This window comes from Notothenia rossii (assembly GCF_949606895.1).
Source record: "Notothenia rossii genome assembly, chromosome: 10".
Classification (NCBI taxonomy): Eukaryota; Metazoa; Chordata; class Actinopteri; order Perciformes; family Nototheniidae; genus Notothenia; species Notothenia rossii.
Window position 1 is genome coordinate 18,567,852 of NC_136908.1, and position 13,522 is coordinate 18,581,373.

General features: G+C 38.4%; 1 protein-coding gene across 1 annotated transcript; it reads left to right on the forward strand.

Moving 5' to 3' along the window:
- Nucleotides 1-2,012: 2,012 nt before the first annotated feature.
- Nucleotides 2,013-7,134, forward strand: crabp2b (cellular retinoic acid binding protein 2, b). Its single transcript, XM_079655527.1, has 4 exons — nucleotides 2,013-2,355; nucleotides 5,876-6,054; nucleotides 6,357-6,473; nucleotides 6,796-7,134. Exons 1-4 carry the CDS (start codon nucleotides 2,028-2,030, stop codon nucleotides 6,844-6,846), a joined length of 675 nt encoding a protein of 224 aa, XP_079511653.1. The 5' UTR covers nucleotides 2,013-2,027; the 3' UTR covers nucleotides 6,847-7,134.
- Nucleotides 7,135-13,522: the final 6,388 nt, after the last annotated feature.

A 13,522-nucleotide genomic window follows, 5' to 3' on the forward strand; every position in this document is an offset into this window, starting at 1 on the left:
GTTCCCTCCCCAAAGCACAGGGAGCCACGGCAGTTATCATTTCAGGGGAATCACAGATTATGAAACTACATCCGTTGTCATAGCAACAGGGACAGCAGTGTCCAGTGTTATCCTTTCACCAGAGCCATTCTCCTCTTATTCTTCCCAGCCATGAGCTGCTGTTGTCCTCTATTGCCAGTCTGAGGCCGGCCAGTGGTTGATAATGCCCTGGATGGTATGCCTACTTTGCATTCAAAAGTGCTTTTAGATTTCCCCTCTACCCGGTGAGGTTAATCCCTGTGTTGCTGTAATAGGGGACAGTATCTTGATGGTGCCAAGGGGAGGAATGCTTGAGACAATCCTGCGCTGATAACATCATGCCTCCTTTTGTTGGATGAATGCCCTGCATCATGTTTCCAGAGGTATCTCTTCTGATCCACACCTGATGAAATATTCTTGGCAGTGTTTGAGCGCATGCGTTGGAGTAATAAAGAACAGAGAGAGACTCACTAACATAAGGCAAATTAAGTTTGCACATAAAGGCTCTGACAATTACTTGTTGTACATATGGGGTGCTATTACATCAAGTTTGAGGGGACCTTTGAAAAAATGAACTTATTTTTTCTAATTTACCAAAATCAGACATGGCCATAAACAGTTACAACATTTGAGAGATTGATTTAATAATTTGTGCACATGAGCACACTTCTTCTTCACCTCAATTTAATACATTTGTTTCTATGTGTTGGCAGTGTGCAAGGCCAAGTTATTCATTCCAGGCACAACCTGCCTAACATCTTTGTCCTTGGTTGATAGAGACTTTCTCTAGTTGGAGAGACGTTATCAAGTGAAGTTGACGACACCTGCTTTGAAAGGGAATATTATAGATAAATGGCAACTAACAAAAGAATTGATATCCTGTGTACCGCCTTCGAACAACTGACCGTACAGCTATTTTTTCAGATGTTTTTAAATGGGTTGGTTTAATTAAAACATTGCGCTGGGTATTTTTTGTTTGATATTATGTTGCTAGCAACTGGCACAGTTTAGTTGAAATTGTTACATCCACCATTTTGGTCACACATACAGTAATACAAATACCGTCTATTGTTGTGACTTAGCATCTTTATCCACCTTTAGCATGCCCTAGTTGTACTACTATCTGTCAAACTCCACTTCTTACAGCTATTTTTGACTGTTTAAGGTATTTTTTTAAGTGCTAACCAAGCTAGCATTGTCATAGCTGCCTGAAGCTATGTGTTGCTAGCATAACATTACACTAACAGTATTGTATTTGTACTTGCGTGGGTGTATATTGACTAGATAAATGACTGTGCTGTATTTGGCAGAAGACATTTATTTTGGTTTTACAACATTTAATTTAACACACTTTTTCTTGTTTTGAAATCCTAATTTATTTGTATTCATTTAAAAAAATTTTTTTTATCATAAATGCAAATTTGAATGTGAATTGTAATTTGAGAGTAATAGAGGAGAGATCCGTTTCACCTCAATGAGAATGTAAACAGTGTCTTAGGTCTCTGTTTGTTTGCAAACTTAACATTTAGACCTGAGATGTAACTCAATTCAGATAAAGCAGTAGTGTTGGGAAATGAGCGTGTACTCTACAATTAGCCAACAATGAATAAACTAAACTGATGTGTCTCTCTTAAAAGTTTTAATTCAGAAAGATGCCTTACTGGATAGATGCCTTCAGCTGTAACTCTTATCTTTTTGCTCTTTCATTACCAGCTTCGCAACCCCCCATTCTGAAAAAATAAATTAACCCTGATATCTGATTTCACATTCCAGATCTGATATCTTAACACATGTCTTAAGATGAGAGTGAAAAGTGTCATCGTTTTGTATTGAATTGCCAAGTTATTTAGGTTGTATTACCTCTTATTTCTCAAATCACTGGGACAATTCACTTGGCATCAACCAGAGAAAAAAAATCAATTAACACTTAATGTCGGAGCCTGGCCGCTCATCAACATCAAAGGACTTACTGGAAGTGCATTTTCCAGCTGGTATCCAAATCTTTCACCATGCTGACAGGAGTGGAGGGTAGACGGGTAGACTCAGGACCAGGGGGAAAGTCCCTCCCTGTCCCCGGCCTCTGCATTGGCTGGACCAGCATCAGATCCAGGAGAGCTGTCAGCCAATCAGTGCAGCGCAGATGCAGACAGCGGAGACTGCTCTACTACCCGGTTAACCGAGGGGACAGACAGACACACAGACAGAGAACCGGAGAGTCTGAAGACACTATCGGCGTCCAATCTGCAAACATAATGGAAACGGAGAAGAAAACAGATTTCTCAGGAAAATGGAAAATGAAGACTTCACAACATTTTGAAGAACTTTTGAAAGCTCTGGGTAAGAAATGCATTTAAAGCATGTTATGCAGCCTATACACGCAGATTTTTTACTTAATCTTCTTGAAAAATGCCAAGTAAAAATCTTTCTCTGTAGAGGTCTAGCCTAATAAGACTGCTTTATACTTAAGTAAAAGTGTTAATGCCAGTGTTTAAAAATACAATTAGGAGTATTCCAGTCAACGTTGTAAGGGAAAAGTACAGAATTATTTAAAAAATACCCGTTTTAGAAATAAATACGTTATTAATGGATTATGATTAATTATTCATTAATGGTTTCATCACTTTAATGTTGCAGCTGGTAAAGCATTGATATATATGTTGCCTATAAACTTCAGATTAGCTTGTGAATTTCACAGAGGGATCAACAAAGTCAGCAAAACATGATACAATATGTGTTCCTTGTATTTTGGGTAATTTATCTGTAAATCAAATTGTCAAAAAAAAATGTAGTCAAGTAAAACATACAATATTGCCTCTGATTTGTCAAGAAATAAGTGTGAGGTAGCCAGAACTTGAAGTAATCAACTGAAAATAAGTAACTCAACTTTTCGTCAGGTACAGTATTTGAGTAAATGTACTGAGTTACTATTCACCACAGGGTTGCATCCCCTTGTTTTCCACCTTTAGTTGAAAATGCTTTGCAGGCTAAATGTAAATTTGATGCCAGTTTAGAGTCAGGCATCATATTGTTATCCGGTTTATCATCAACCATTCTGCTCCTTTGTTAAAATGCAAAAGGGAAAGGGAAGCATCTCCTGCACAAAGACCTGTCAATCTTGCTGTTAGTGGCATTATCTCCTGGAAATCCACTTTGCTAACAGGAGGTCAACTGGAGAACCAAAGTGGTCTAAAGTGTCTCTCTGTGGTTAAACTGGTTTGCTCCAGCCCTCCTTACATGTGATTATGGGAATATTGGTCATGTTAAGCTATATGAGACAGTATGGATGGCAGTTATGAGAGAGCGCAGGAGATGGAGAGGTCATGCCAGGGCCAACCAGTGGCATCCATTAAAAATCTGAAGACAAATAGCCTGTGGAGGAATTAGACTCATCTGAAGCAGGGTCCTCCTCATGCGGTAGTAATTAGAGCCAGTGTAAACGGAACTAAGCCTCAACATGGGCCCCAGCAGCCAGCCGGATCTGAGACTGACTTTCCTTCACTGCCTTGGGCCTCCCTGACCCAATCTAGGGCTGTGTGTGTGTGTGTGTGTGTGTGTGTGTGTGTGTGTGTGTGTGTGTGTGTGTGTGTGTGTGTGTGTGTGTGTGTGTGTGTGTGTGTGTGTGTGTGTGTGTGTGTGTGTGTGTGTGTGTGTGTGTGTGTGTGTGTGTGTGTGTGTGTGTGTGTGTGTGTGTGTGTGTGTGTGTGTGTGTGTGGCCGCCTCGAGTACCACCCCATGGGCAAATATGGTCTTTACTAAATCAGATTTGTGGGGTAGCCTTGAGCTTTATGTGGCATTCCAGTTCACATTGGTCATTTCAAAAACCTGACCATCAACGGACGGACGTTTACATTTTTTTTAGATTCCTAAAACATCACATCTTCCAATCCAGCACCAACAGATGGATAAATTAGAGAACGGTCCTACCACGCTCAAGATCCCAAGGGGCTAGCGCACCAGGGCCAGAGCGGCTCTTTGAATCAACTGGCAGGGGGGCCCTTGCTGCTCACCTTACCAATGCTAAGTCCTTACTGCAGCTTCTTATTGAAAAAGGCAACGAAGAGAAAGAAAATGACTCTATAAAATCTCATAGAGACGCGAGACTACAACAGAGACACGGACGAGTATAAAGAGACACAAAATGACCACAAAATATCCAAAACCACCACAAAGATTCATGAAACTAGTATAGAACAGACACCAAACGAAATGAAAAACGATCACAAATAGACACAAAAAGTACAACAGATACATGGTTAAAAGACCATACCAGTGGTTTTGCATTTTGCAACCCATTAAAAACAACTCATTGCTTTACTGGCAGCCATTTTTTAAATACCACAAAAACGTAGCTTCATTTCCCTGGTTTAAAGGTCCCATGTCAAGGCCATTTTTACTGATCATAATTCCATTGTTGAGGTATGCTAGAATAGATTTACATTGTGCAATTTTCCAAACTCACATTGGTTTCTCATACAGCATCTCTGTATAGTATGTGTATTCACTCTCTGTCCTAAACGGCTTGTTGGAGCTCCTGCCCCCCCCCCTCCCTGTGAGCCCACTGTGCTCTGTTTGGTCAGCTCGCCCACTCTGTTCTGATGAGTCCACTTCCGTTACAGCGGAACATCAGTGATTATGTGTTTCAATGGCGTTGCTGCGAGGAGCGGACAGTGTGAGCTGGGTTCATTTCCTGCTTGCAGCGTGGGGTCTGCGAGACAGCGAGACATCGCGAATGGACGTGGGAAGGATGCTGAGGGGGCTGCAGCCCCCCCCCCCCCCGCACCCCCAAACGCGGCGCACCTACAGTGTAAGCGTGCCACAGTTTCGCCGCTACGAGGCTCCACCAATGGGTCCATTTTGGGTATGGTCACGTCACTGTACCCAGGAAGAAAAAGAGAAATCTCCAACGAGGCGTTCTGGGGCAGCATAGACAGGTCTTTTCTGTGTTAGAGTTTTACTTCCTACAGGGTGTACTTTGAGGGGTTGTGGCTTGCAGACCGTTTACATGCATAAAAGCCTTCATAACACACAAGGGGACGGGTAGTAACCGGAAAAGCATGACATGGGACCTTTCAGTTCATTTAGTAGAGCAAATAAAAGTCAACGTGCAGAGACTTGAAACACAATGAACAGTTCACTGCCATATTTTCTTTTCATCAGTCTTGTGTTATCATTGTGGTGTAATGTATGTGACAGACTGCTTTGAAAACGTTATGACTGCCAAAAAGCATTGTTTTCATAACCTTTGTTGTGGGAAAAGCAAACTGAGAATAATAAGCAAACGCAGTTGTTGTGAAAATAGTACAATTCATTTGGTTATTGCTTGTGTTGTAAAGGCTGTTGTGAGGCTTTCAAATATCAGATGTCATAGTTTCAGGGTCCGCCAAGCAAGGAAAATTCCTTGCTCGCAGCTGCATTACCTTAGAGAAATAACTTAAAAAGTTGGTGAAAGATTAGTTTTGATGATTTAAAGATTGCTTTCAAAGATTCAAAGTCTTTATTGTCATATACACAGTAGCTACACTGTAGATATGGCAATGCAAATATTAAGTCCCATGCTCCTCGAACAATGCAACATAAATATATATAAGACATAAAACAATTAAACAAATATAAAAAACAATAAAATAGTGCAAGAAGAAACAGAGTGGGATAAAATAGTGGAAGATAATCTTGCATGCTTTACTTCAGTTGAGAAATCAGAGTAAAAACCTCAAATCTGCCCTGGATGCAGTTTTGTTATTTGGGCTATCACCTACAAAACCACTCATTTCCACTTTATATTCTTTGCACTCAACACAAACCAATAGGTGATTTTTTCGCAACTAACAGGATTTATTTCCATTTTGTGTGTGACCAGGTGTGAATATGCTCCTGAGGAAGATTGCGGTGACAGCGGCCTCCAGCCCGGCAGTGGAAATCACCCAGCAGGATGACAGTCTGTCCATCAAGACTTCCACCAGCGTCCGCACCACCCACGTCTCCTTCACCGTGGGCCAGTCCTTCAATGAGGCCACAGTGGATGGACGTCCCTGCACGGTACACATTCCTGAATTATATCAATGCATGCATACCAGCATTTGGCAAGCTATGCACAGAAGAAACATATGGAAATCATTTTGGTGCAACTCTAGAGTCAGACCTGGTGATAACACATGGATCTGTTCTTCATCAAACTTTTTCCGAGTGATTGATGAAGGACAAATTCCTGACAGGCCAAAAGAATTTCTGATGTGTAGAAATAGGCACGTTAAGCTCCAGTTATAATGAAGGAAAAGCGACTTTTAGGACTTTATAGGCACTTGAATGATTTATATTCTGCGTTCTTTGAATCCCTGCAGAGTTTGCCTAAGTGGGAAACAGACAGCAAAATAAGCTGTGAGCAGACTTTACAGAAAGGCGATGGGCCCAAGACGTCGTGGACTCGAGAGGTAACCAACGATGGAGAACTGATACTGGTACGTATTTCTGGTAATTATTGTGTATAAAGCACGATACATGACCTTATAGATAGAATGTAAGATTAAAAAAGACATTAAAATGATAATCAATTAGCTTTACAAAACAAAACACTGGTTGAGAACTTTTATAGATCATCTATAAGCCATAAATAAGAACAACTTGTATTGTTTACTGTCATGTTAGATATGTGAGCTACTTGAATTATACTACAAGGGTTTCTTCCTGCTTTTTTCATGAGATTCAACTTAAAACTAGTTCATAATTTGTTCCCTATGAGAAAAGTGAAAACCATTTCCTTTTGTTACTGTTTTCTTTCAGACAATGACTGCAGGGGATGTTGTCTGCACCAGAGTTTATGAGAGGGAATGAGGAAATATTTTCAAGACCAACATGCAATACTCCTGTTTTGTGCCTCATGCATGGTTTACATTTACTCGCCTTGTTTTCTCCTTCATTCTCTCAGCCATTCTTATGTTGATCTCAAACAGTGCACTGTGTAGAAAAGGCTTCAGTTTACATGAATGTATGTTGGCACAGTAGTTGCTTTTATAACCCCTACAGCTGAACTGTTTCTGTATCTTATATAAACGTCACACATTCCTTTTCTGAAAGCTGTGTTTAAATCCTTTTCAACATGTTAATAAACTGTTTTATAGATTCCTTTTCAAACACTCGTTCTTTATGTCGCCTCCTCCCATTCCCTTGTCGACCATCTGCATATCACTTTACATCATTGCCTGCCATTCATACTCTCCAGATAATCCCCACCCTTTCCCCCTCCATCTTTCCATTCCCAGTCCAGTACCTTGTCCTCTGTGTGCTCTTATGTCATCATAGCTCACTACAGTATGTATTCAATTAGACTAAAAACTCCCACTTACACAATTTATATTTTGTAAACTTTGCTTTGAGGGATATTTGGCTAAGACCAGAAGGAAACAGGGAGTGGGAAGGACAATGAGAGTTGGAAAGAGAAAGATGTCAAGAGAAAGTTATTTCAAAGCATCCAGAGAGGTTATGCTTTCTATTTTCCCCTCTCCAGCTGAACCTACTTACAGAATGAGCTCAATAAAAAAATCCCCCACTCTTTTTGCTTTGGCTTTGCACTCAGGTACAAAGTGTTACGTGGCTTTCTCTTACACTGTCCAAGAAGATTTCCAGTTGCTCCCTCTCAAAACAATTTTTTTAACATTATGAATGCAACATATTACGCAAACAGGCTTAACATGTTTAGACATATGTAGTATTTAACAGTAGAGTCCTTCAAATATTTTGTTTACTCAACCAAAACTCAACTGCGTGGTTCAGCATGTGACAGACTGAACCTCAATGTTATGAATGGACCTTCAGGGTTTCTCAGGCACTTCCTGATGAGAGTGCTTTAACCGTTATGAGATTGTCAACACTGCTGCATTGTGCATCCTTGTAGCAAGTTGAGGTTTAGCTAATTTTAACTACTTTACACACATTAAGGTCAATATATCCAGTGGTTCCAAACCTAGGGGTTGGGCCCCTTAAGGATCACAAGGTAAATCTGAAGGGCCATAAAATGATTAATTGTGCAGGGTAGGAAGAAAAAGCTCAAAACTACACCAAATTGTTTGATAGTTTGACCTTTTCTCGAATATTTACTATTTTATGCAATATTAAACATATTTTATATTTATTAAGATAAAACCAGTCAGAAGTTGTCTCTGACCAGCTTTTTTTCAAGAGGGTCCAAACTATGGTTATGCTGACCACTGATGATATATGTTTTTATTTTTAAAATCTTAATCTGTAAAATAACTTGTATCGAAAAATGTCAAACAAATGCAGGGGTGTAAACAAGTAACGGAAAACAAAAATGCACAAGTCTGTATCTCTAAACTGTATTTGAGTTTAGTACTTTCCACTAATTATCTCCAGAGTGTGTCTGCAGATAGAAAGTATGCATGGCTTACACAACTTCATTCATCAAGTACGTGCTTTCATGTCTCCCAGGCAGAAAGTATGTTTTCAATAGCCTCAGTTAAAACCCATGTTATGGTGTAAGAACTTATCAAAACCACAGCGCTTTAACTGCACTTTAGAGGAGACGGAAAGTTCCTTGCTAAATAAGAAAATTGGCATTGCACACACACACACATCCAAATACACAAGCTGCATAATTCTGTCTGAATTATCCCTTTGACTTTTGGTTGTTATAGCTAGGAGCGGTCTACAGCGCCCAGTGCCTCCTTGTTAGCCGGGTCACTTTCCACATACAACCGTTAGCCAGTTCATTCCTCTGGCAGTGACATCATGGAGCCTTTCTTTGCTCCATTGGCTGAAGAATGCTGCGGTTTTAGGACAGGGAGGCTCCCGGAGTCCAACATTTGAATCAGAGCCATCTGGACCAATCATGAAACGGCAATTAAAGGAAATGATGAGTCAGACCCGGGGCATGAGGACGAATGAAATGTGTGAGCAGGTTCAAGCAGACCTCACAAAAGTTCAGCTAAAGATCATTTCATCACTACTTGACTTCTTAAAAGCAAACATCTGTAATCTTTGGAACCCTTTTTTCAAGTTGTATGTGTGAGGGCTATGCTTTTTTACTTTTAGATGTAACGCACAGTATTGAGCAAGATGATTTTTCCAAACTTTAAGCCACCTAAATGAGAAATTAAAGAACTGGATGCATATCTGTTACCTTGTGACCCCTTAAGGCAATCCCGACAACAACTGATCTACATTAGATGATATGTTTGTCTAGATCTGTTCATAAATAACAAAGTGGGCCCGAAATGGGGAATGTACAGTATGAACAGGACCGTGTGAGAAGTGTTTATGTGCGTGACAATCTGACCTATGTGTATGTATAGAAATCATATGACTGCCTCTATGGAAGGCCCTCACCCATGTGGCCCCATTAAACTTCTAGGAGGAAAAAAAGGGAAAGAGACCAGGCTGGATTGTGCATTAGGCCATGAATTGAGTATAAACTAAAGGTGTAATCCTTTCTACTGCTGCTCAAAAGGTGACTGAAAGGGTCATATATGAGCAGTACAAAGAGAATAACTATATAAAAGTCCTTTAGGCATGCACCCTTTGTACAAGCCTGAAAAAAATCAAATCAATTGCATGAAAATAAGATTTATTGAAGCAACAATGCTTCAAGATGAACTTCAATTACATGTTTAAGTGAATGTGTCAAAATAAAAGGATAAACGTTTATTTTTGCTGCGCTTGAAAAATACCTACTTACCTGTGGTTTAAAGTCCCTCATTCTTCATGAGAAACACCATGGGCTGAGACCAGAGAAGTAGGGGAAATTATTCCTTCAATACACAAGACTGACATCTACTGGAAGAGGAGACAATTATCTTTTTTAAACTGGGAAACATGAAGTAATTGTTTTAAAGTTGAGTTGTTCCTTCAAATCCTGTCTTATATATACTATAAACAAAAACAAACATATATGTTTGTTTTTGTTTAATTTGGAATTCATTTAAAAAAGGAAATGTACAATTAAAAACGTATATGTTATGTAATTAAAGACAAAAAGGAACGTCCTTACCATTGTTTTATATACATTATACCACAAATTATGATTAATCCGTGTATTTTCTGCTATGATACAGGAACAAATACTGTTTATAGTAGAATCAATAAATATGTGAGCTATAAAAATATTATTGTTATATGATTGTTATTAATAAATGTTATTATGCATCGAGAGATCTTTTGGGGATTTTATTCAATAACATGTATATTTATAAAATTCTGATTTTTTTTTGGCAGCACATGCTCCAGTAGGGCCTGGCTCATTTCGTGGCATCTGCAGGCAGTGGCAAGTACTTCCGGCATCTGCCACAGAGGCCGCTACTCCGTGGTATCTGTGGCAAGTATATGCCACAGATGTGGTATCTGTGGCAAGTATATGCCACAGCCACAACTTGCCGTGGCAAGTAAATGCCACAACCATGCCAGTATATGCCACAACTTATATATGCCACAACTTGCCGTGGCAAGTAAATGCCACAAGTTAAGAGTTAAGAGAAGGTTTACGGTAGCTGCCACTCGCCTTCCGTGGCAAATGCTGATATTTAAACCCGTATTTATCGCGTAAAATGTCGCTGTTTTGGCATGACTTTATCGGACTGATCTGTACACAAGACTGATGATCTGTTATTGATGGTCCGATCATATTTAAAAAAAAGATTAAACATATGTTCAGATTTTACTTGGAGAACGTGGTTTGTTAAAATAAATAAACGTGCTATTTTTATGATAATACTCAAGATATATTATTAGTAAGTTGACATAAAGATCTAACATTGTTGACCAGAGGTGGGAAATAGGCTAACTTGTATACTCAAGTACTGTACTTGTGATTTAGAAATAGCCTAGTTGTACTTTAGTTGAGTATGTAAATGGTATGTTACGTAGTAGGCTACTTACCCCACTACAACTCAGAGGTAAATTGTGTAATTGTAGCCTACTCCCCTACATTTATTTAATACGCTACCTTTAGTTACTTACTACAGATTCTGATTAATGATGATACATATAATCAAGTCTTAAATCAGACTTTATAGTTACTCCTGGAGTAAATTCACAAGATACCCTACTACAGTATACAAAGTCATTAAAACTAGCTGCACCTTTACCAGCTTTGAGAACACTTTCATGATCAATCATTATAATGAAAACATGTAATATGCACTTTAAGTATATTGTTATGCTAATCATTTTGCGCTTTTACTTGAGTAACATTTTAATGCATGACTTTTACTTGTAACAGAGTATTCCAACATTTAGGTTGGCTACTTCTACTTTTACTTCACACTAGAACCACAAGGGGTCGCTGTATAGCCTACCTAAAACCACCAACGTGTCAAATGAACGAATGCATTGATTTTCAAGGTACAATGTTATTTTATTTATCATACTAGAACACAATGAGTGTTGCCACTACATTGCCGTGGCATGTGCCTTGGCATTTGTGGCATCTCCCACAGAGGCCACTACTCTGTGGCATCTGTGGCAAGTATATGCCACAGCCACAACTTGCCGTGGCAAGTAGGCTATATGCCACAACTTGCCGTGGCAAGTATATGCCACAACTTGCCGTGGCAAGTAAATGCCACAGATGCCACAACTTGCCGTGGCAAGCATATGCCACAACTTGCCGTGGCAAGTATATGCCACAACTTGCCGTGGTGCCACAGATGCCACAACTTGCCGTGGCAAGCATATGCCACAACTTGCCGTGGCAAGCATATGCCACAACTTGCCGTGGCATTTGCGCATGCTGAACGGGAGTTGCCACAAGATGCCAGAGTTAAGAGAAGTTTTACGGTAGCTGCCACTCGCCTTCCGTGGCAAATGCTGATATTTAAACTCGTATTTATCGTGTAAAATGTCGCTGTTTAGGCATGACTTTATCGGACTGATCTGTACACAGGACTGATGTGCGATCTCTATTTTTCAAAAAGATAATAAATTATCATTTATATTCAATTTTACTTGGAATAGCCTACGTGGTTTGCTAAAATAAACAAACGTGCTATATCTATGATAGTATGCTAAACATAGGCCTATATTGTAATAAAAAAAAAAATATTGGCAAGTGAGCGTTGCAACGCAAGCCCTTGGCAATTGTCGCTTCTTGAGGGGAGTTTCCACTGCTTGCTACGATAACCAGGTGTATTGTTACTAGTAAAGACAAATAATTAAAAATAAATATCTGTATTGACACAGCAACGTGTACAATGGTGTTATTAGACTTGGCTACAGACTTAGGGCAGCTGTAACTGATTGCAGTTGCCACTGCTAGTGAGATGCTAAGATTTATATTTTATAAATGAGGCAAAGGACAGTTATATTTGATTGTACACATGTATAAATGTGTTATTTTAAATCCAGGCATATGTACTTAATTTGTATTATTTGCGTTGTTAATAAACAGATTAATGTCATTGTATCTGTTTTGTTGTTTAATATTTTAATTCTGGTTGAACATTTTTATTTAAATGCTTCAGATTATTCTTATTAGATATTGATATCGGTGAATCCAAACAAACCATGTTATTCCGTTAAGACAATTATGACAGTATATTAAAAATCAAGACACAATGCATGCTTTTTTATCCATCCTTTTATTGCGTTTTGAAAGTGGTGAACAATTAACATGAAGAATGTTCTCTTAAGCATGATACTCCAAGCAATCCTCATTTAACCGTATAAAGTTGATTTAATATGTTGAGGAAAGAGGGTTACAATGTAATATAATTACACCCTTGTTAAAACTTTTTGTGTGCATCAGTAAAAAGGTTATATGTCATGCATGCAAATATCAAATCATTGTGTTGCTAATTAACATAAACAGATTTTGATATGATAAGTTGTATTTAATTTATTTATCTAAAATGTTGAAATCTTTGCGTTACAGCAAATAATAATAATAAAAAGAAACAGGAAATAATTTACGCATTATTAGTAGATATTTATCTACAGAGTATCTAAAGAATAAACAATATAGCCTACTGAATATGTAAGAATACACTACAATAAACCATCTCACTAAAACCAATAGAAACATATATTTGTCTTTCTTAACCCTTTCATCCATGAATTATGAAAGCCTCACTCAGGATTTTTTTACCAATTGTTTTTATTGCTCTTGGGGCATGAAAAACAAGATTTTAACTTTAGTTTATTTTTATCTATTTTTTTCAAATTTAGAACATTTAAAAATACATCTAAAAAAATAATTTTAAGGATGATGTTTTCCTTATTAATAAGTAACAAATCACAAACTCAGTAAATGAACACTGACATAACAAAAACACAGAAAATGACCACTAGTTGTCATAAAGTAAAACAGTAACAATAGGAAATTACAGTCTTTTCAAGTGAATGTATATATTTATATATAAAACAAACAATAGAAGCACACTTACTGTCAAGTAGCCTATACCAACATTAACATAAGATAATCCTTATGTGTATTATGTATGATGGAAATCCATCAAGGGTGAAAGGTTATATCATGTGCACAGCTATTGCTTATGGCAAT

What these genes read in the sequence shown, in the direction of transcription:
- crabp2b (XM_079655527.1), top strand. Translation starts at nt 2,028, where the DNA reads ATGCTGACAGGAGTGGAGGGTAGACGGGTAGACTCAGGACCAGGGGGA. An exon ending in AGAACTTTTGAAAGCTCTGG is followed by an intron (nt 2,356 to 5,875) that starts GTAAGAAATGCA and finishes GTGTGTGACCAG; the next exon opens with GTGTGAATATGCTCCTGAGG. An exon ending in TGGATGGACGTCCCTGCACG is followed by an intron (nt 6,055 to 6,356) that starts GTACACATTCCT and finishes GAATCCCTGCAG; the next exon opens with AGTTTGCCTAAGTGGGAAAC.